Source organism: Lissotriton vulgaris, chromosome 9 (assembly GCF_964263255.1).
Source record: "Lissotriton vulgaris chromosome 9, aLisVul1.2, whole genome shotgun sequence".
In the NCBI taxonomy this organism is placed as follows: domain Eukaryota; kingdom Metazoa; phylum Chordata; class Amphibia; order Caudata; family Salamandridae; genus Lissotriton; species Lissotriton vulgaris.
The window spans coordinates 457,769,015-457,793,910 of record NC_141697.1 but is presented as its reverse complement, the minus strand read 5'-3'; the positions used below and the strand labels follow the sequence as shown (position 1 = coordinate 457,793,910).

At 46.7% G+C, this 24,896-nt stretch overlaps 1 protein-coding gene across 1 annotated transcript in view; it reads right to left on the bottom strand.

Moving 5' to 3' along the window:
* Positions 1-24,896, bottom strand: part of AKT1 (AKT serine/threonine kinase 1) — a 441,526-nt gene that overhangs the window by 143,312 nt on the left and 273,318 nt on the right. The window contains exon 4 of the mRNA XM_086937905.1: positions 13,481-13,592. Within this exon, the coding sequence (XP_086794031.1) occupies positions 13,481-13,592 (112 nt within the window). The remainder of the gene's footprint in view (positions 1-13,480; positions 13,593-24,896) is intronic.

Sequence of the window (24,896 nt, the reverse complement as noted above, 5' to 3'; positions counted from 1 at the left end):
ACTCAAGGGAAACGTTACTAAAATCAGTCGACACAGGGAGTACCTGATTCACGAGGACTCCCCAAGCTTGCTCCAGCTTCTTCCTCGGTCCACAACAGGCTTTCATCCCGACAGTGGAGGGAAGTTACTTCCGGGTAAGCTGGAGGGCGGCGGTTAGTCTCCTCCCCACTTTTTTAAACTAATATAAACCCATGCAGAGCAGAGCGCGCAGCGGACGCGCCAAAGGCAAGCCCGCCTGCGCCCCTCCGCGGCCGACTGTGACCAGGGGCCACAACCCCTGCCCCTTTTACCTCAGCACTAAGGACCTATGGCTCTAGGAAGCTTCGCGAACTAGGTAGCACATCTCAAACACCCTGCCATCACTCCTGTAACCCTGCAGTCCCCCAGACCACCTGTACACAGTGTGGTTTTCAGTTTGTAAGTGCACTGCCAAATAACACCACTAGAAACTAGCACAGGATGTTCCTCCTAAACTGCAGGTCACTCGCAAAACACGCTCTGGAAATCCACCTACTCATTGAAGAGTTTAATCCAGACATCCTATATCAAACAGAGACATGGCTCAACGATGAATCTGAACCAGATCTGGTCCAGGCCATCCCCCAAGGCTATCAAATATCCTGCCTAGATCGTAAAGTGGGAAAAGGGGGGGGGGATTAGCGATTATCTACAGGGACTGCTTCCAGTGTCGCAGTTCCTTCAATCTGATCACGGACTGTGAAAGTCTCTCGTTTGTGATAGAATTTTCTCCCACTAATACGTTCTCGGGAGTCCTCTTATATCGCCCACCAGGAACCTTAGGAGATTTTGCAAACAGCCTCTCATTATCGCCAGCCTAGCTTGCACACCAGCGAACGTCGCTTTACTGGGAGATCTAAACATTTACTTTGATGACACCACCAATCGCACCACTCTACCCTTGCTAGCAAGTCTCTCTGCCCTGCAACTGACCCAATTAGTACTTGAACCAACCCACACAAAAGGCCATTTACTTGACCCTATTTTCAGCAACTGCACAGATCTGAAAGTAGGCACTCCCTCCCCCATCCCGTGGTCTGACCATCATTTGGTCCCTTTTGTCTGGATCGCTCCTGACCGGCACCACCCTCTCAACACTATAACACTCATGCAAAGAAACTGGTCCAAACTCCCGCTTGATGACAGGCTGATAGCCCTAGATACCACTAGACCACGTAACAATCCAGATCCTATGTCAGCAAACGAGGAAAATAACAGCTGGATCTCCAAATCTCTAGATTCAGTACTCCCCCTGAAATGCGCAGAATCCAAGCGCAGCTCAAAAACCGCTCTTTGGTACTCCTATGGATTACGGGAACTAAAATGTAAATACAAAAGACTAGAAAGGAAGTGGAGACTGGACTTCTCCCCCGCCAGGAATACTGCCTACAGAGAAATGCTCAGAATTTATAAAAACGAGATTAAATTAGCACAATCTGCCTTCTTTGTAGAAAAAAATCACCGCAGCAGCCTCGAAACCAAAAGAGATCTACCGCATTGCAAAAACCCTTCTTAAACGCCCAGAACAGCCCCCTGATCCTTCCAATACACAAGCCCGCTGTAACAATTTGGCTTAGTTCTTTTTCCACAATATTCTAAATATCTACACTTCTTTCCCCCTTATCCCCACCACTGCCCAATCAACCACCCCCTCCATCTCAGACACTCAACCCCTGGCTATTTTTTTATCCTTTCCTCCTCTTAACTTCACCACACTAGAGTCTATCCTGCCCCAGGTAAAAGCATGCTCTCCCAATGATCCAGCTCCCCCACGTTCCCTGAATCTGGTAAACTACAAGATTCTTCAGACTTTTCTCAATTTGCTCAATGCTTCTCTATCCACTAGCTCTGTCCCCCCTCCTTGGAAGTGCGCCATGGTAAAGGCCCTTCTCAAAAAACCTAACCTTTAGCAGAGAGATCCTAGCAACTACCGACCAATCTCCATACTCCCCTGGTTGAGTAAGATACTGGAGAAGCACACCAACACCGCGCTAGTAAAATTCCTTGAGACCAATCACATGCTTGACGTCTCTCAAAGTGGATTCCGTCCCATGCATGGGACCGAAACGACGCTGCTTGCAGTGAGGGAGGAGGCAAGGAAGATCTTAGACAAGGGGGGATCGGCCGCTATAATCCTCCTTGATCTAAGTGCTGCCTTCGATACTGTTAATCACATAATTTTACTTCATCGGCTCTCGAGCATAGGGATCTCAGGAAAAGCCATCTCCTGGCTTGAATCTTTCCTCTCTGACCGTTCTTTTCAAGTGTTCGAGAGCAACATCACTTCGCCAAGCAAGCCTCTTATTTGCGGCGTACCGCAGTGCTCTTCCCTGAGCCCTACATTATTTAAAGTTTACATGGGGCCCCTAGCTGAGATATTCCGTCCGTATGGTATAAAAATCATTACCTACGCAGATGACACTCAGCTAGTGGTGGCCCTCAATCAATTGGACATAACGTCTAACAATCTCAGGACCTGCCTGGAAGAGGTCTACAAATGGATGATCTCGTCGTGCCTCAAGCTCAATGGCGAAAAAACTGAGCTTATGCTCCTGGGCAACCCCTCTCCGCCCGCGATCAAGTCACTGTGGCCCACCTGTCTCGGCTCTCCCCCCATACCAAAGGATAAAATCAAGAGCCTAGGCATATGGTTGGACAAGTCCCTCAATTTTAATGCCCAACCTGCAAAGCTATCAGCTACTTGTTTTGGCCTACTCAGGCTCATATGGAAGATCCTCCCCCTACTGCCTTTCCAAGCCAGACAGATAATGATCCAGGGGCTTGTTCTCTCCAGGCTGGACTATGGGAATGCCTTGTATCTAGGGGCACCCCAATCTACTTTGAACACGCTCCAGATCATACAAAACTGTGCAGCACGTACACTACTTCAAATCCCCGCCGACTTTCTGTGAAAACTGTCCTGAAGAGCCTTCACTGGCTCCCGGTCAGACAAAGAATTGAGTTCAAGACCCTCTGTATAACTCACCGAGCATACTGGAAAACTGGAGCTGTCATCAACCACTCATTGATCACTTCATATAGCCCTGCTAGACAGCTCAGATCATCATCCTCTCTCCTGGTGACGGTACCCAGGATCAAGAGAGCCAGATGCGGAGGCCGGTCCCTTTCATACAACGCTTCAACTCCCTTCCCTACCATCTGCGCGCAGAGCCCAATCTCCTATCCTTTAGCAAACAACTAAAAACCCTGCTCTTTAAAAAAATAGTTTAACTTTAATACTGCCCCTACAAGCACAAGTACGCAGCGCTAGGACACCTCAGGGTAGCTATCGCGCTCTATAAATGACCTTTTCATTTCATTTCATTTCATGTTGGGCACATGCTTTAATGACATGACAGGGGTGACAATCGTTCTGCTTAAGAAAACAAAGTGTCTGAATAATCTTTTGCATTATATTTTAAAGGAATGGCATGATCCTTATTTATATAAATGTGTATATTTTCATTTATAAAGTGCCTTTATTGTATCTTTTATAGTGGCAAACCTGGGAAGCACCAGAGAACTGTAAATAAAATGAGGTGGGCTGCCATTCAACATCGTGAAAATAGCTGGAAATGAGTTATCAACATTGTTGAGGCCATGGGCCATTAGAGGTCAAGATGTTCCTCATGGACAGCGGCTGGGTGTTCGTTGACTGTCTTTTTGGCTCTTTTCTAAAACAGGTGAGAAAGGAATAGAGTCTGATATATGATAATGGTGAAGATCAAGAAAGACAGTCTTCAGGCATTTTCCCTTTTGTATCTCTTAATTTCAAGCCTGGAGATCCCATGTCTCGTTCCTTTCTCCTCCAAAGATGTTGCTTTTTAGGTCTCATCTTAGGCAGTGCATGCACACATTTTTGTTTACTAAAAGGGGCATGGAGCCTGACCATTGCTTACCATTCGGTTCATTGTCACTCTTATTTGCTGCCTCAAAATTGGAAAGGGTGTGCCAATTTTACTTCCTCTATTTGCATTTGGAGCATGGACCAAGTACTGAATGATTGATTTTCATTAGTGTCCTTCCATGGCTTGCTCTCCGATTGTGGTACTATTTATTCCTTCTTCCTTCTTTATGCTGATCCCCGTGTTGTTTCTTTCCTCAGACCCTCTCCTGTCCTTGCACATCACACTGTATATGAGCAATGTGTGGCCCTACACTGCTGCCTCATTGTGTGCTGCTGCACTGCACCTCACAGTGTATATATTACATCACAGTGAGTGTTGTTCAACTGTACATCAACGTGCTTTTGAACTGTTTACCAGTGTGCATTTTCAGATTGTACATCACAGTGTGTGGATCGCAGCTAGGGATTTTCAATCCCACTCCGATACTTTGCATCATGTTTGTGTTAAAAACACAATCCCGATGCAGTGTCTGCAACTCAGACCCAAAATGTTAGTAACACTGGCCCCAAAGGGTGTGGTTTTGTTCAGCACACCACACAATCCGTTATGTCTTTGCAGTCCATGGTTGACTAGTACACCACTTGGTGAGTATTTCTTGAACTCACCTTACAACGCACTACACATCGTAGTGAGTGCTTTCTGATGCTTGACACATTATTCAGAATGATGTGTGCGTTTTCTAAAGCAGATTGCAGTATGCACTCTTCCTGGGGTGCACATTACCACTTAATGCCTGTGTATGTTTGTTCTAATGCGTAACAGTGTGCAATCTTGATAAGGTGCACCTTCCTCCTGTACATCGGTATGCGCGTTCCAATGCACACCGCAGTGTGCATTTTTCAAAGGGTGCACTGTTCTCCTTCACGCCTGTTTGTGTTATTTCCAATGGGCACTGCAGTGTGCACTCTCTACAGGGCGCACCTTCCGCTTGCATATGGGTATATGTGTGCTCTAATGCAATATTGGCATGATGCACCATCCTCCTGCACATAGGTGTATGGGCATTCTAAAGCACATAGGTTGCTTCTTTTTTCTTCCCCTCGCATTGCTTCTTTCCCTCCACCCATCCTTTGTCAGTGTTGCTTCTTCCCTCCCACTCTCAAGTTGTCTGTGTTGCTTGATTCCTTCCACCCTCCTGTTGTCTGTGTTGCTTCTTCCCTCCCACCCTTCATTGTTTGTGTTGCGCCATCGCCATAAGAAAAAAAAGTGATTTGACGCGGCCAGAGCTGGCTGCACTTTTTAAAAAATGTTTTGTCATGCTGCACAGAAATACTGCTGTACCACATGGCTAAAAAACATTGTCAAAGCCAATAGCTTTTGCATAGATGAGAGCTATTGTCAATGCGCTCTTCAATCAGTTAATGGGGTGTGCGGTTATTAGTACTTTGAAGATTCAGCTACCGACAGTCATATTTGACATCGGAAGTCATTGGGGAGATCATGGATTGGAATCTCTGAGGAGGACTAACCTATTCATGCAACATCCACAGCCAGTGAGACGATGCTGTCGCCTGTACTCGACTAGGGAATTAACCCTTTCCCTGCTGCCCGACGGCAGCACTACCTCCCCAGTGCTGCCATCGGTCATTGGCCGACGGCATTCCACCCGCGCAAGAAAATGCCCGCTAATTCCGCCGTGGTTAACGGGTTAATAAAGGAAATCCTCATATCCCTCAACCTCAGTGGTGCCTCTTAGTGCTTAGCAGGAAGATGGCATCTGACCTTTTACCCACCCACACCATCCACAGCTTCTACATGGCTGTTTTATGCTGCGAGCGGCAGAGTGTATTACCTCGCGCCATTCGCACCGATTTGTAGCATTTTTAGTGTTTGTAACTTGCTGTAAAATCTGCACGAACAGCATCATGCACAGTGCAAGAGGGTACTGCTTCTTTCTGCCGTTAGAGTATAAGTTCTATTCGAGCATTAGCCTCCCCAACACGAACAGAAGGTTTTTCAACGTGAGCGGTAACAATCATCTGTGACTGCCCACGTTGCGAAATCTCACTGGGAATCGGTCTAGCGTTGGATTTTCCTCGCTCCCCATCTTATTGTTTTTCAGTTCTAAAAACTCTGCAAACTCCTTAAACTGAGTGGAGTTCACAACCCAGGTCTACAAAAAAACGCATTCAAACTTTTTATGGTTTTTCAGATTTTCTAATTTATACTTATATTAAAGGAATTAACATTACTGTTTGCTTGTCTCAGCGAACCCCAGCCAGGCCGCCGACAACCTCACGAAGTGGATCAGCAACTGCGCGGACGAACTCGCCCCACTGAGGACCCCGCCTAGCAGACCCGGCAGCAAGAAGGCCCCATGGTTCACCGACGAACTCAAGAGCTCCAAGAAGAACTGCCGAGCCCTCGAGAAAGTCTGGAGAAGGGAACCGACACCAGACAACAGGACCTCCTTAAAACTTGCCACCCGGAAACACCATCAGCTGATCCGCGCCGCCAAGAAAACAGCATTCAAGGACCGGTTGGACAACAACGCACACAACTGCAAGGAACTCTTCAACATCGTGAAAGAGCTTTCCAACCCCAGCGCAGGAAACAACGACATCACCCCATCGCAAGACCTCTGCAACTCCCTCGCTTCATACTTCCACAACAAGATCGCGGACATACACAACAGCTTCAACAACCAACCAACGCACACCATGACCGAACAACCACCCCCCACCACCACCCTCCACGCCTGGACCCCGATCAGCACCGAAGACACCATCCGCACGATGAACTCCATCCACTCCGGATCACCGACCGACCCCTGCCCTCACCACGTCTTCAACAAGGCCGACGCTGTCATCGCACCCCACCTGCGAGACATCATCAACACATCCTTCGACACCACCATCTTCCCTGAGAGCTGGAAACACGCCGAACTCAGCGCTCTACTCAAGAAACCAACAGCGGACCCCACCGACCTCAAGAATTACCGCCCCATCTCGCTCCTCCCGTTTCCAGCCAAAGTCATCGAGAAGACCGTCAACAAGCAGATGGCCGCCTTCCTCGAGACGAACGGATTCCTCGACCCCTCACAGTCCGGCTTCCGAGCCAACCACAGCACCGAGACCGCCCTCATCGCCGCCACCGATGACATCCGAGCCCTGATGGACAATGGAGAAACAGCGGCCCTCATCCTCCTAGACCTCTCCGCGGCTTTCGACACGGTCTGCCACCGCACCCTAGTACGGCGCCTCAGCAACATCGGAATCCAGGACAAGGCGCTGGAATGGATCATCTCCTTCCTTGACGGAAGAACACAGAGAGTCCGCCTACCACCGTACAAGTCAGAGGCCTCCGAAGTCATCTGCGGCGTCCCCCAAGGATCATCTCTGAGCCCCACCCTCTTCAACGTCTACATGAGCCCCCTCGCGGCCATCGTACGCAAACACAACCTCAGCATAATCTCCTACGCCGACGATACCCAGCTGATCCTCTCCCTGACCAACGACCCCGCCGCCGCCAGAGCCAACCTGCACGAAGGGATGAAAGAGGTAGCCGAGTGGATGACGACCAGCCGCCTGAAACTGAACTCGGACAAGACGGAGGTCCTCATCCTGGGCTCCTCACCCTCCGCCTGGGACGACTCCTGGTGGCCTCCCGCCCTGGGCACCGCACCCAAACCGACAGACCATGCACGCAACCTGGGCTTCATCCTGGACTCCTCCCTCTCCATGACCAGGCAAGTCAACAACGTCTCCTCGGCGTGCTTCAACATCCTACGCATGCTACGGAAGATCTTCTGGTGGATCCCCACCGAGACCAGGAAGACCGTCACCCAGGCCCTCGTCACCAGCTGACTGTACTACGGCAACGCCCTCTACGCCGGGACCACCGCCAAGCTCCAGAAGAGACTCCAGCGGATCCAGAACGCCTCAGCCAGACTCATCCTCGACATCCCACGAACCAGCCACATCTCCGGACATCTGAGAGACCTTCACTGGCTCCCCGTCAACAAAAGAATCACCTTCCGCCTCCTCACCCACGCACACAAAGCCCTACACGACCAAGGCCCGAGCTACCTCAACAGCCGAGTCAACTTCTACGCTCCCAAACGCCACCTCCGTTCAGCCAACCACGCCCTCGCCGCCGTCCCCCACATCCGAAGAGCGACTACAGGAGGAAGGTCCTTCTCCTACCTGGCCGCCAAGACCTGGAACTCCCTCCCGACCGACCTGCGCCTGACCCAAGACCACCTCTCCTTCAGGAAGAAGCTGAAGACCTGGCTGTTCGAGCAGTAGCGGCACCCCCCCCCCCTCCCCCCCCAGCGCCTTGAGACCCTACGGGTATGTAGCGCGCTTTATAAGTGTCAATGATTGATTGATTGATTGATTGATTGATTGTCTAAAAGCGTTTTATTACAACCTGAGACCCAGATCTTGAGGTTTGGGGATCATGAGTTTAGAGGGCAAAACCCGAGAGCCAATAGTATGAGACCTGATGGAAATGTAATTACCTGGGTTGATACTTAGAGGAAGCAGATGAAGGGATGAAAATAGCTTAAACTCTTGTAAATGTGAGACCTATTGCATTGCAAATGCTTGTTTCTGCCTGTGCCGATCTTTTGTGTTCTCCCTTACCCATTTGTCAGCCTTCCATAACCGATACATGTAACACTACTGCTCTGTTGAGACATATCAGCAAAACCACTTGATCACCTGCTACACGGCCTAACCTGGATCCCAAACATTATGAGCCTGATCCTCTCTACTTCCCCACAAAGTGCCAAAGCACAAAATCTCAGGAACCCCTGGTCGTTTCTATTTTAAGTTGTGTAATTTTTACATTGGTTGAGAGAGATCTTTTACATGGATAACAAGTGCCTTTTGTACCAAGCTCAGATGAGATGAGACTTTTCTGTGTGATGGGACACTGCACTGTTTCTTCTGTACATGGTGCATTGTGCAGTGAAATCTCGCCATCGTCCTGTTGTGTGTGAAAGAAGGTTGTCACCCTGCTGCATTTGCTCTGTATGCAAGTAGGTTGCTATTCATTATGCTTGTGTTATTCGATACGGAGGCTGTATTATTGTATTATTGAGCATGCATTTTGCTAGGACAGAATTGAAAATGGTCTGGTCCCTTTCTCTTGGAGACCCAGTCCAAGCCATCCTGTATAGGTTTAGGGAAGGAGGCAAACCTTAGACTCTAAAGAAAAGATAGGGTCTGCCTATCAAGGGCGTTTGTGCAAAACAGTAAATAAAAATGCGCATTGGGCAGTGATGTGATGCAATGTTCAACACGTGGTAAGATTTTAAAGAGCATATGGCAGCTCTTCCCTGCAGAAAAATGTGTGCAAAGAGGACATTTTAAAGTCCTTCAGATCTACAACACTGGTGTAAAGCTGAAAGGACTTAACAAAAAAACCTTACTAGCAGCTTAGAGGTAACCCACCAAGGATCTTTGTAGAAAAATTAACACAGGAACTTGGGATGTTAACAAGATCAAACTTCAGGCTCCCCTTTCTCTCCCCTTACCTATTTCTTTCTAAATCTCTTTCCCACCACTGCACCCTTTCTCTTCCTCATAGCTCCCACGTATGCCACCCTGGGTATGCTGCCTCCATTTTGCCTTTCCACCCCGTCATTCAGTCTTTCATATTAATCAGGCCGCTCATTGTTTTCTCTCTGCATAGGTTTATAATTCGTATCTCTTCTCTCTTCCTTTAATTAGTCTTCTTGTTACCTATCATTTTTTCCATTCCCTCTTCGCTTAATATCACTTTAATTTCCTTGTTTAGCTCTCGCTTGTTTCCTTTGATACAACTCTCTCCACTAGTGTAGCTCTCCACTTTTCTGCTTTCCATTTCTGCTCCTTTATCACACTCTCGCCCTTTCCTTATGACCATTGTCTTTTACCGTCTTCATTCATGAATACCTGCTTTCTTTCATTCTGGTCTCATTCCTATTTCTCTTTGCCTTTCTCCTGTTTTTACTTCCACTTCCCCGTCCCCTCTCCTACTCTCTCCCACCTCTTTTCCGTCTTTAAATCTTCTCTTTCCCTTTCTTCCACTTTCGTTCCCTAACCCCATTTATCTCACTCCTTATTTCTTTCTTGCTATCTGTATTGCTCTCCACCATGCGGTTGTTCTGTAGCAAGTCTTTCTTTTTTCTTTGCTCCTTCCTAACTCATGTTCTCAAAATGTTCCCTCTTCTCCTTTTCTCTATATCCTCTTTCTCAAACAAAGCCTAAGAAAAAGACTGGGGAACTGAGTGGAGCGAATGCGAGAGTGTATATCGGAATAATTTCACATTGTTCCCCCCACTGTTTCACATGTACAGCATGTGCACAAGGTGATGCACTGAGAAAAAGGTCAGCGTTACAATACACTGAAATCTGCAAATATGTGCAGCCTGGTCTCCGCAAATTGGCAAGACCTGCTTGACCATTGCCCAAATGTATTTCCAAAATCTTTCTGCACTCGTTCCCCTGCTGCTGTGTCCATCCACCTCCTGGTAGCTGAAGCCAGCCTCTGCCCCCTGTAAGTGCATGCGAGGGCACCCCCATCTGCTCAATGCCCATTGAGAGGGAGGCTGAAGTTGGACAAGCTCAATACCTAGATGAGAGCACTTCGGAGCAAGGTGTGAGTGAAGGGGGTGAATTAGGATGAACAAAGGATCACTTTCCTGCGACAGTGTAGGACAGCGGGCCACTGAGAGCTGGAAACAGAGGCGTTCTAGGGTGAGCAAAGAGAGAAACGGAGTTAAAAGGACTGCACTCTTTGAACATGAGATAAGACAACCGAGGGTCCAGCCGCCAATTGGGGCACCTGTTGGGCAATGGGGGAAGAGGATTGAGAAGGTGGAGGGGCCAGAAGGACTTCTCTGATCATTGCAATTGGCAGCAGTATTATACATGAATCATTGAGCTAAAGGTATGCCGATTAAATAGGCGTTTTGTTCGCTGGTCAGTGAAAGCCAAAAGGGGAATGGCTGATACTTTGTGGTAAGCAGCAAACATTGACTGACACCACTAATGCATTATAGTTTAGATGAGGGTTATTTTCTGTTTCTTGGCCTAATTTGCAGAAGTAATCTTAATTTAATACGGTCTTTAATTTATTGTCTTTCCTCCGAGTGTCCAAGGATTCACGGAAGATCAGGGAGACATAGGTAAGAAAATATCAGCGGGCAGTGGTACGCCAAATTTGGCAACACAAAGCTCCAAAATTTTCAAAACGTAGAGATGTGCCATATTTGCAAAAATATGGCGCGCCCCTGCATTTCCCCTAGTGCTAAAAAACTGCACAGGCACCCTTGTGCCATGTTGCAAGGCTGCCTGTGCTGCAGGAGCGATTGTTTATGTGCAGGAAGGGACACCTTCCTGCACCTAAACAATCATTCATGGCAACTTACTCTTTCAATGTGTACTGCAGAATGCAGCATTCATAGTAAGAGCAAAAAATAAGGAGAAATGTATAATTTCTTCCTGTAGCACCATTCTAAAACCAGGTATTACCTGGCCTTAGTTTTTGGCGCTGCCTCAGCCTTGTAAATCTGGGACAGCATCAAAAAGCAATGCATGTTATTATGGAGCGCCCACAGCAACACTCATTCCCCGCCCCTTTGCCACAGCAGACTGTGGCAGGAAGGGCATATTTGTAAGGTGGCGTTAAGCCAAGTCACTTGGCTTAGCACCACCTTGTAAATTTGGGAATGGCACAATGCCATGGTTTGGGGTTCAGCAAGGGAACATGAGCCTGGACATGTTCTCCACCCAGGCTGTAATGCTGGACATGTTCTCCACCCAGGCTGTAATGCTGGACATGTTCTCCACCCAGGCTGTAATGCTGGACATGTTCTCCACCCAGGCTGTAATGCTGGACATGTTCTCCACCCAGGCTGTAATGCTGCCTGGGTGGAGAACATGCAAAGTGGTGCATGAATGGTTGTCCGGCCCGAGACAGCCGGCCAAACATTCATGCACACTTACAGAGAGTGCCCATCACTCCTCCTCCTTCTCTGTGAGGAGAGCAGCCCCACCCTTGCAAAGCTACCGCAGCAGGAACAAATGAAATGATAATAAGGTTGAGTTATCATTTTATTTTTCCTTTATTTCAGTGCTAAAAAGTAGTTGGGCGACGCTCTTCAGCCTTAGCGGAGTAGCCGCCACTGTTGTAAATATGCTCCAGGGTGTCTTACAGGAAAAAGAGGAGAAAGGGAACTTTCCTATAGGCCCTTGAAAGGTCTTATAGCTGTGGCAGCAGGAGAAATAAATGCAAAAGTAGCCCCTTCAAGTCCTACACATCACTCCTTGTTCATGCCCGAGAGGTGGTGCTGACAAAAGCCAACCAAAAAGAGCAGATATGCCCGAGATAAGTTTAGGGTCTCATCCTAATTAAGAGCACCCATTGCTATAAAGGCAGCTGGTCCCGTAAGATGATCGCTGGTGTCTTTAAAAAATACTGATTTATTGATTCATCTTTGTTGTAGAGGATTTATTAAAACTGCGACCAGTGTTATTCCACAACATACAGGTGTGGACTCGGTTTGTTGTTTATTGGCCATTTTAAAGCAAATAAAACATAAAAAGTGGGCACTGTAAGATCGTCATGGTGTGGCGCGGATACCCATGTTATGAGAAACTGGATTAGCAATGACTTCCGCGATAAATAAGGTCTAACTGCGCGATTTCAAGCTGCAAAACAAACTTTGAATGACATGTATGGCACCACTCGCTCTTGCATTCCTGATCTGGTCTGACCGAAATACATTGGAGCGCTTTACATGAGCAGTAGATAACATTATATTATGAGGTCAGATTTTTTGGGGGGTTTTTAGGCACTCGGGGTTCGTGTGATTTGCCCAGAACCCCAGGATATATTGGACATGACCCTGGTTCTCCAGTTCCAAAGTGCCATCTCCTGCCACCTGCAGGTAGCATGACAGAAAACGGCCTAGCACCTTGCTGAAAGAGACCAATTATGTTAACACTTTTTTGAAAAGTGTGCAACAGTAGGACATGGTCAAAGGTCCAGAATGGAAAGGATGTTGAAGAACAGTCAACTAAGTCAACTGACAATTTCCACATTTGGTACAGCCACGTCATTTAAAATATTTTAAAAAACGGATTTTCTTGAACAAATGAGTAGATATGGTTGATAACCGAAATTACAAAGGTCTCTTATTAATATTTAGTACAAACACATCCATAATACACACATACGGCTCCGTTCTTTACGGTCAAACCCAGGATATGTCCCCGTACACAAGACAATTCCGTTTTAACAGATGCACAAGCCTGTTAGCACGTAGCAACAATTAGAACCATCTCACTCCCAGCTGCGTTCGCAAATGGCCGGCGGGGAAAAACTCAATTTGCCTCTGCAGGGCATGACTTGTTCGAGTCCCCATGTAGCGGATTTAGGGGCTTGGGTGGCAAATCGGAAATCCGTTAGACAAGATAGCCAGAAATAAAACACACAACTAGCCCTGCTGATTTACTTTTCCTGTGGCCGCACAGAGGATCGGGTAATTTACGGTGGTCGTGCATTAGGGAACGATCATATCAACCATGGTTGGGTGCGTGTTAAATATGAATGAAAATTACCTCTCCTCAGGAGAATCAACGTGAAACGTCCTTTCAATGACTGTTGTCCACTGGAGACATCGAATGATGAATGTGTTTGGTTTTGGTCGCTCCGTCTTCATCAGCTGGCATTCTACCACATGCAAAGAAAAGAAGACACGCTGCGTGAGGACGTTTCTGCCATAATTCGAAGACGAATACGTCTTTTATGTAATTTAAGTACCGTTCTTTACGCGCATGAGGCGAACCAAAAGTATTATAGTATACAACAAGTATTTAGGCAGTTCAAAAGTCCATAAACATTACAATTTGATTGCTTAATTTGCAAAAATCGCAGCAGAATCATTAAAAATACACAACTTTATTATTCTCTGAAGGATATCCAGACTTACAATGAACGCAACCCTTGTTGAATGATATATATGGTACTGCTCTATATTTTGACTGGATCTCAAGTCCTAGTGAGCGCGTACTGCTCTTTGACGCTGGTAGTATCATGCTTCAAGCTGGGATCAACATGGTTAAATTTATGTTGCATACGCCCCACTGCTAAACTGGTGGCCTAGAAGCTACTGGCAAAAACATGCAATGACAGGAAGGGTCTTTTTCTCTTGGATTCCCGCTTTGACGATATATTGTGGACTGGAATTCTGAGTGATAGGATCATTCCTCCAGCTGAGACACTACTCTGTTCAAATACGATTCCTCTCCACACAGGATAAACATAGGACCAGGGCAACATTCACACTGTTAAGCTATTGAGCCTTGAGGCTAGCAGGATACTAGGACTGAGCTATGCATACACAGGGTGCTATACAACAGACTTGAAGAACTTTGTGCCTCAGTTCATCTAATCAATTGTAAAACCTTTTGAATTGTCCTTGACTAAGCACATTCTGTGTACCGCTACCATGGACGTTTGCAAGCCACCTCTACCACCTAGGCCATGCTGTGTTAGTTGATTAGAGTGTGGGTGCCCTAATCCATGGAGATAAAGACCCCACGAAAAGGGAAAGCGTTTACTTATTCAAGAGCCACCGAGGCCAAAGGATCATGCACAACTCTGCAGCTGTTTTGGGGTTCGAGAGACTACTTTTTAGGATTAGATATACACTGCTCTGTCGGCTTAGTTTTAACTATAAAATGTATTATGCATCGGCCTCTTTAGCCTTTCACTAGTCTGTCTAATACTAGCTCATGAAATGGTGTGAAGGCTACATATACCCTGCACTGTTTAAATCATTATTTTTAAATTCTACTTTTCTCACTATTTTATATTTTTTTGCGATACTTTCTCATCTCAAATAGCCTTTATGGTAAAGGGACGCAAGCTGAATTTCTTCATTCTTACAGGAACGCAGATTTTATTGTACACACAAATTGTGTAGTTCAGTCTCAATGACTGTGCTGGATTAAATTGACCCTTATTAGAACAGGAAATGCAGTGGAGGGAATTAAAAAAGGGGCAGGATGAGTTATGATTTTCTTTCAATTTGCCAATATCTGAGCAACTAAATTTAAAATACATTAAGTTCTCTTCTGGATGTCCTGCACTAACTGTGTGGGATTCAATCTCCTTATCATTCCCTTACAGGTGCGGTGTTATATTACAGTACAAGCAACCCTAATGACTGTGTACGTCCCTGGGACTGAAGTTATCACTATTTGAGTCAAAGACATTCTCTTTCTATTAATTGCTATTGTTAGTCTCAGGCCGAACACCTATTGCAGGCCAGATCAGGTTTCTTGGTCAGTTGATTTTTCCATTCCTTATAGTCTCTCTTCGTCAGTGACACTGAAACTCCAAATAAACACCAGACTACACCCTGATAACTGATTTTGCAGCTTGAACCATTCATGCTCTGACTGTCGCTTTCAAGACCACTACATCCAAATATGTCAAACTCATTCGACAGATATCACATCTGGTGTCCCCAAACCACTGCCAGCCAAAACACACATCTGATCACTCTAACACACCTCTCAATGTAAATATGCACATTTTTCTTCAGTTATTTACTTGCTATGTACGTCTTGCTACATGTCCATTTGTAGTACCTGTAATTTTTGGTTTGTATCTCTATTCACCGCTTATAGATAACAATCTTACATATATTTAATGCCCACCAATGGCAATATTCCTATCTGTACTGTATGGCTATTATAGAGGCTTCAATTAGGAAAACAGTCTCAGAGCGAGAGTTGCCTTGAAAACTCCAGCGCGGAACACTTGACATTGTGAGTTTGGCAGTTGCAAACATCTATTCAAGGCTATCCCCACTGCTGAAAGAGACCTTGCACCCACATCTGAATGGAGACACCATTCGTGATCCACTAGGCATCTTCGGTTGAGTTTGTCTGCTCTTGTGTTCAAGATCTCCGCCAGGTGCTGGAACCACCAGGGAAATGCCCCGATGTTCCAGCCATGTTCAGAGGAGCAGGACTCTTGACAAAGGGTCCATGACCCCAGCCCGCTCTGTTTGTTGCAGTAACACATGGCGGTGGTGTTGTCCTTGAACACCTAAGCTACTCTCCCCTTGATGGAGGGTAGAAAGGCTTTCAATGCCAGTCAAATTGCTCGGAGCTCCAACAGGTTAATATGGAGTCCAGATTCTGCCGGAGCCCAGAGGCCTCTGATCTCCACCATTTCCAGATGCCGCCCCCAGCCCTGGAGTGACGCACCTGTCACTACTGTCAGATCTGGTTGGGGAAGTGAGAGGGGTCGGTCGTTGGCCCAATCGCGGGTTGTTAACCACCACTGCAGATTTTTTGCAGTGCCCTCCGAGAATTGAACCATGTCAGATAGATTGCCATGATGCTGAGCCCATGGAAACTTCAGGTCCCACTACAGAGTCCACATATGCCAGCCGGCATGTGTCATAAGCAGGATGCTGGAGGCATTGAGGTCCAGCAGCCTCAGAGTCAGTCTCACAGAAACCCAGGATAGAGGCCAAAACCAATGCATCACCGGCTGAATATTCTGGACTCGCCATTTGTGGAGAAGTGTGGCTCACGGTGTAGAGCAGGCAGACCCAGAAGCTGAGGTCAGACCCGGGACCAGGGTTCAATTCCCGACGCGGCAGGGTCTTGAGCTCAAATGTCCACGGACTCGATAATTCTCGCTTTGGTGCCTGCTCTAATCATGGGTTCTCACTCTGCAACTCTGGGCATTAAGCTTGCTTAATCTCCACAACGGCCCTACTGCGGCGGGATGCCTGGCTTTCACCTTGGGGATGCCCTGTAGGGGCTATCTCACAGGGAAAAGCCAGGACGGGTTCCCAAGGCAAGCGCCGGGAAACCTCCGGGTAGCTGTGCGCTCAATAAATGCAATAATAATAATAATAATAATAATAATTTGGGAGGATAAGCATGAAACTCCAGAACAGCTCTGATGAAAGAGAGCAGCATCTAAGAAGGGGTCAGATGTGACTTTCGAATATTGATAGTGACCCGCAGGGAGTGCAAAATGTCCGGTGTTGTCTGGAGATGGGAGACGACTGCTCAGGATGAGCTTACCTTCAACAGCCAGTCGCTGAGATGGGGAAAGAATGTCACCCCTGATCTCCGGAGATGAGATTTAACTACCACCATCACACCTTGGTAAACACCGAGAGGCACTAGTAAGGCCAAAGGGTACCACAGCAAACTAAAAGTGCTTGTGACCTACCTTGAACCGCAGGTAACATATGTGGGCAGGCATGACAGGGATGTGGAACTAAGCGTCCTGCAAGTCCAATGCCACCATCCAGTCTCCTGGGGTCAGGGCAGACAGAACTTGTACAAGCACAAGCATTTTGAATTTCTCCTTTTTCAGGAGAATAGGAATAGGATCAAGACCTCTCTCTTTGGGCACTAGAAAGTAGCGGGAATAGCATGACCTACTTCTGTTGGCGGCACCCTCTTTATGACTCCCTTGGCCAAGAGAGCTGCCACTTCCGGGCAGAGTAAGGAGAAATGGTCCTCCATCAGCCTTTCACAAGTGGGTGGAGGAGTAGACACAAAGGGGATGGAATCGGCCCGCCAGACAATCTGGAGAACCTAGCGGTATGATGTTATTGACCTCCAGTGGTGCAGGTTTTGGCGTATCCCGCCGCCCACTGGTTGATCATGATGGTCAGAGGGCAAACTAAAGAGGCTTGGAGGCTGCGGCTGCCAGGGGTGGTGGACTGGGCCGACATTTGCCTGTCTGACCCATGGGCTCTATGCGTGCAGCATCCTCGACCATGCAGGGGCTGGGAAGCTTGCAGTCCATGGTGTTTAAGTGAGTAGAGATGTGGCTGGAAGCCTCTTTTTGGACACAAAAGGAGCGAAAGGCGGACTGGCGTTGAAGGGGGCATAGGAAGGCCCAAGTACTTGGCCATAGCTCTGCTGTCCTGGATGCGTTTCAGGGCTAAGTCCAACGTGTCTCCGAAGGGACGGTAGCTATCAAAGGGCATGTCCGTAAGCGAAACTTGGACATCCCCTGAAAGGCAGGTTGCTCTCAGCCAGTCGTGGAGTGTGAGAGGCCGCAGATGAAGAAACCACTCAGCCTAACAAGTCAGTCATGTCCAGCCTACATCGGATTGCGAAATTTTCTGCATCTTTCACATCAGCCATAGCTAAGGAGAGTATGGTTGGGCCGCCTCAGAGACCATAGAGAGCAAAGGAAATGGAAGTAACAGTCCAAAAGCAATGCAGTGTTCACAGATCACAATGCCAGGCTGGTGGAAAAAAAATCTTCTTACCCAAGGTGGGGTGTTTGATAAGGACAGAGGGGTCCCCTGGGGCTGGGTGATGGCGTTGGGCAATTGTCCTGTCCACAGGAGCCCCTTGCAGGGCTTGGACCAGGCTCAAAGCAGGACATCCGTAATGGCTTTTTGTTTTTTAATGGGAGAAGCGATTCTGAATGGGAGACTCTCGGTTGAAGTACCTCCATTAAGAAGTCAGTCTTGATAGTCACTGAGGCGGCCACTGAAGGTCCAGGACCTTGGCCACCCTCTTGAACAACATACCAAATGTGGCACCCTCCTCTGTAGCCATGGTAGGAGGAGAGACTAAGCCAGTATCTGGATGGGGGACGCCCCTTCGGCTCTGTGTCATAGAGATATGAATGGGTACTGCAGCACCGGGAGTGTTGACAGTTGACGTTGTAGAGCAGGGGTCTCCAAACTGTTTCTGGAGGGCCGGATCCATGCCAGATTTTTTAAATTACTACATGTATCTCAATGGGGATATCCAAAAAATCTGGAATGGATCCGGCCCTCCAGGACCGGTTTGGAGACCCCTGTTGTAGAAGGTCAAGGTGGCACGGCTAGCTCAACTCCGGATCTATATGTGGCCCGAATGGTGTCATAGGTGGACCCTCCAGTGGTGAACCAGTACATTATTCCTTTCCGTGAATGCAGTGTCAACCGTCTGATTTCTTCATTTGAGGTTACTGAGGAAATTTTTGCTGTAAATGTCAAAAATAAAAAAAGATCGATAGTAATAGCATCAGTAGGCTCAATACACGATAAGAATTCAATGTGACTGGAAATCCCAAATATGAAAAATTATTCCGAGTTGGGCCCAGAACTTGAGGTGAAAAAGAATGAGTGCAAGTGGCGAAAGCTCTGCTCAGAATCATGAGTCTGGTGCACTGAATGTCAGCACGCCAAATGCGAAGGCTGCATAGTCAGAAATTCAATTCACACCTTTCACCCACCACCATAAACTGCCAGAGCCTTTATCTTGCTCTTGCAGGTTCCTACTTTTTCCTTTTGTGATGTTTTTCTCTTCCTCAGTCTTTTGTTTTGTGTGTTTTACCCTGTCTTTCCCTCATCAATGTCTAATGTGGAATAATAATTGGCGTTGCCCAATGGTTCAAATTAAGCACTGGTAGGGCCGTCATAATAACTTGACAGCATTATTTTGACTGAATACCCGCTGCCTACTAAGCAAGCAACAGATTACTTTTTAAATTCATTCTGAAAATATGGAGAATCTGGGGAGCCCGAGATGTGAAAGGGTAATGGTGAGGGTGGCCACAGTGGCTACCAAACAAGACATTGCTGGCAGATGGAAGTCCTCTCAACCCCCTCCACCCTGGCAGAATGGCGGATGCAGGTAGACTGGTGTGCCAAGACAGATCTAACCGATTTACCAAGCTAAGGGCTGTCATTACAAACATACTTAGATTTGGGGCAAATGGTGGGCATAATATGGGCTCGAGGACAATGAATGACAGACTCAGAACTCATAGCAATAGCTATATAAAGGCAATGTGTTGAACTCGAACCAGATTGTAATGTGTAGTAAAGAAAACAATAAAAATTGGTTTATCAAAAAATAAATTCAGAAAATAAGCCACCACTACATCGGCGGTTTAAATCGGGTACTTTTTGAAGAACCAACTGAGGTGATATGAATGGAATCATGCTTTGCGCCCGTCTCATGAGATCCTTCAGCAAATTCTAAAGATCAGGAAACCAAAGGGCTGCTGGATTTTTTGGTCTTTTTTAATGTTTTGACACTGCAGAACCCTCTGTGTGTGGATCTGGCAAATCGGCCTTCTTTATTCCACAAGGCATAAGTTAAAATAATATTACTCACTGAATCATATTGTCTGGTACGCAGAAATACTTAAGTGATGGTTGTGCTTCATCAAGAACAGTATTAACAAAGTAGATCACGGCGACGTCTGTAATCCTTAAGATGCAACAAATGTAATGAAAACCGATGCTTTGGGCTTTCAAATGCGCAGGAAGCAAGCAAGTGGACTGCAAGCAAGTGGACTCTGTTGGATCTGAAAAGCTGTCTAAAAGGCTCTACTGTGCACAGCAAGACAACATTTGTAGAAAAGGATGCCCTCAGCCACAGTGGACACAATGAAGGCTAAGGAAAGTTCATTACCAAAAAGGATAGTCTTGGCATTCCAATTCAAGGTTAAGAAAGCCACAAATATTGATACAAACTATTCATAACTCACATTCATAAATGTTTTTACTCTGCTACAATATTTGGAATCTGGGCTACACCATTTTCCATCAGAAACATGGGCCTGTGCAAAAACCGAAATCATGCTCTTGGGCAATAAATGGACCTCCATCCCACCATCAGTCTGGCCGGACGCCTTTGGTGAAATCCCTACACCAAAAAAAGAAATTAAAACATTAGGAGTATGGCTGGAACCTGACCTCACCATGAAGACTCAGGCAGCCAAAACAGCTGGAACATGCTTTGGCCTCTTCCGTTCAATTCGCAAGATTCTCCCTCTCCTTCCCCCCCCCTATCCAGGAAACTACTGGTTCAAGGGCTCATCTTAGCCCGGCTTGACTATAGCAACGCCGTCTACCTCGGCGCACCTGAATTTACCTTGGCCAAACTCCAACGGACCCAAAATGCGGCGGCGAGGCTCATTATGAACCATCCTCCTAGAGCCTCTGCCAGGCCTGCTCTTAAGGCTCTGCACTGGCTTCCTGTTCGCCAGCGAGTAGAGTTTAAGGCCCTGTGCACCACCCATAAACTCATCAACGGTGTTGGTCCAGCCGCCCTGAAAGACATGGTCATCCCCTACAAAGCCCCCAGACTCCTTCGCTCTGACGGCGAACATCTGGCCACAGTTCCTAAGTTCAAGAAGGCTCGCACCGGTGGCCGACGCTTCTCTGTCAAAGCCTCCGCAGGTTGGAACTTACTTCCTCGCAATTTGCGTCTGGAACCTTGTCACGCCCTCTTCCGAAAAAAACTAAAAACCTTCCTGTTCCCCAAATAGTTTCCCCGGTCTCCCTCTCTTGGTTTTCACAAATTTACAGCGCGGGGATGGCTACGGGTCACCAGGCGCTTTACAAATCGCAAAATAAATAAATAAATAAATGTGCTTGGATGCAAATGGGCGCGATTTTTATCTAAAAATGCTAACATACTCAAATGTAGGAATAGTTGTGAGGCACAGACAAGGACAATTAAGTTTCATTATGAACACTATGATCTGAAACTAAATATTTCTGACCACTGTCTACAACACTGTGTTAAAAGTCAGTTACAGTCGCTCTGAATTGCGACATCGCTTAGCACACAATGACGAGAGTAGGCTACAAAAAAAGGAAACATGCATTGGCATAACCAATAGGTCTCACCTATACAAGAGTTATCAGCTTTGGCAATGCGGTTTTGCATATTTGTACACTAGTGTGGCTGCTGTTCAGCACGGCTAAAGGTTAGTGGCATGGAGTGTCCTAGAGTGAAGTGGGGGAAGTAGAGTGTCATAGACTAGATTTGTTGGAGTAGAGTGTCGTAGTGGGGAGTACAGTTCAGTGGCAAAGAGTGTCGTAGAGTGCAGTGTCAGAGTGGGGGCTTACAGTGGAGTGGAATAGGGTAGAGTGCTTTAAAGTGGTTGGAGGTAGTGGGGTGGATTGGACTAGAGTATATTATGGATTGAACTGAGATAGAGTGGGGTGGATTGGAGTGGGTGGATTGGATGAGGTGGATTGAAGTGGGTGGATTGGATTGAAGTGGGTGGAATGGATTGAAGTAGGTGGAATGGATTGAAGTGGATGGATTGGAGTGGGGTGAGGTGGATTGGAATGGGTGGATTAGATTGGTTGTTGGGTGGGGTGGATTAGATTAGTTTGGGGTGGGGGGGATTAGATTGGTTGGGGGTGGGGCGGACTAGATTGGTTTGGGGTGGGGTGGAATGGACTGAATAGGGTGGGTTGCATTAGAGTAGGGTGGTTTGGAGTGGGCTGAATTAGAGAGGAGTGGAGGGAGGTGGATCGGACTGGACTGGAGAGAGGTGGATTGGAGTGGGGTAGACTGAATAGGAATGGGTGGATTGGATAGGAATGGGTGGATTGGACAGGAGTGGGGTGGGGTGGACTGGACTGAAGTGGGGTGGGGTGGGGTGGATTGGACTGGAGCGGGTAGACTGGGATGGAGTGGGGTGGATGGATTGGTTGAGTCGGGTGGCCTGAATTGGTGTGGGATGGGTTTAGTTGGGGTAGAGTGGGTGGATTGGAGTGGGGTGAACTGGATGGGGTGAACTGGATGGGGTGGATTGGGGTGAGGTGGCTAGAACTGGAGGGGGTAGACTAGACTGGGCTTGATTGGAGTGGGGTGGATTGTAGTGGGGAAGATTGATTTGATTGGAGTGGGGCAGATTTCCAGAGGGGCAGATTAGAGTGGAGCAGATTGGAATGGGGTAGGTTGTTTTGGATTGGAGTGGGAATTAGAGTGGGGCAGATTGTTTTGGATTGGAATGGTGCAGATTGTTGTGCATTGGAGTGGGGCAGATTGTTTTGGATTGGGCAGATTGGAGTGGGACAGATTGTTTTGATAGGAGTGGGGCAGCTGGAGTAGGGAGGATTGTGAAGGCAGATTGTTTTGGGTTGACGTGGGGCAGGTTGGAGCGGAGCAAATTGGAGTGCAGCAGATTGTTTTGGATTGGAGCGGGGCAGACTGGATTGGAGTGGGGCAGATTGTTTTAGATTGGAGTGGGGCAGAATGTTTTAGATTGGAGTGGGGCAGACTGTTTTAGATTGGAGTGGGGCAGACTGTTTTAGATTGGAGTGGGGCAGAATGGAGAGGGGTGGGTTGTGAGGATTGGAGTGGGGTGGATTGGATTAGGGTGAGTGGTTTGGTTTCGGGTGGATTGGATTGGAGTGGATTGGATTGGTTGGGATTGATTGGATTGAGTGGGGCGATTGGTGTGGTTTGAGGTGGGGTGGTTTGGCGTGGATTATAGTTTGGCAGGTTGAAGTGGGGTGGATTGGGGTGTACCACACAATTATGAGTTAAAACATCATTTAAGAAATTGCACATAGGAAAGAAACAATGTTGCTTTGCAATAGCATAATCCTCTTCTTTTTAGAATAGCAACCATGATCAAACGTAAAAGAAAACATGAGTGCAAAGTGAGAACAGACTTGGCAAAAAAAGAAAGTAAACTATAGAAAATAAATCTTTACATTTTTTTGTCTTGTTGGACACGTTTTTGCCAGTCACACAACTTGTGTTTGCAGGGCAGCAAAAGTTAAAAAGAACAAATCAGTACCTCAGTAATGTCATGAGCAGTGAACGGACACTGATTAAGTTGAACCAATCAGTTCTTGGTCCCTGCTCCACATAGAGGAACAGAAATTGTTAGGCCTGCCTTGATGAATTAAGCGGCTGTAAAGAAGAGTGCCACGCAAGCCAACAAATGGAAAGCAACAGGCGGGCTCCAACCCCTTTTATGTATACAACAGTGTCTCACAAGGGAGACACAGGCTCAACACTAACAAAAACATTCTCTGAAGGTCTGTTTCTGCACTTGGACACAGCAGCTGACATGCTAGAAATGCACTGTTAATCTTATTCTGGAAAAAAGGATACCAAGAAATTAATTGGAAAGGTCGCGTGTGAGCAAATTATACTTGTAAACAATACTCCCAACGGCTGGTCCAATATACTGACAAAAATGTAGTTAATTAATTCGAGCAACTGTTAAATTATTGTTTATGAAATTAGCTTACTTTCAAATATACACCCCTTAAAAACCCGTTATTTCAGATTTAGATCCCAGAAGGGAGGACCACTAATCAGAGCCGGTATTCGTCCTTCCTTTCATTGTGCATGGAACTTCATCAAGAAATAAGAATGTCTCATCTGCAACATCGAGCTGAGCCCACAAGCATAGTGGACACTTTACACTTAAACGTCTCTAGGCACACTGGATTTAGAATGCTGTTAGCCTCTGCATCTCCTTCCAAGATGGAATTACCAAAGACTTGATCATTTTTAGATTACTTAAAATTATCCCTGTGCCACTTGCAGTAGTTGGATATTTTTAAATAATTGATCAAGAATGTGTGGGCCTATAAGTGGTAAATATTAAAGTCCAGAAAATTGGATGAGGCATCGATATTTTTGATCTCTTCTGACTCAATAAAATGATTAGAATCCAGCCTTAATTCAGTTTGTTTCATACTATTTTTTCACTCTAAATTGCTGTTTTGAACAATGGTCCGGTTAGGGCAGAACAACTGTTTAGTAACTGTGTTTATGGGTTGTGCATCCCCTCAAGCGCAGAGACATTTGATGAAAGACATACAAAAAAACTTTATGCAAAGAACATACAAGAAACTGTGTTGAATACAGTATTTCTCATGTACTGAAAAAAATATAACTCAAGATAAAATGATGACTGCTGCTCCATAAGGGCAAAGTGAGGGTAGGGTACCAGTGCAGTGCAAGAAGGAACACAAATTACAAAATCCGTACATCCATCTCCTACAGATAGCCTCTCCGAAGTTAGTAATGGTTAGGGTCCTGTATGTAAAGGGCAAGAGGTAATTATTCTTGGTTACCCTTCAGGGATATGGAATCCGTACAGGCAAGTACTAGATAAGTCGTTGACGTTTCGACCAAAAATCTTTTGGTTAATCAGAAACATCAATGGGGTCTTCACCATGACGTGTAAAGGAGCAACCTGGAGTCGCATGTA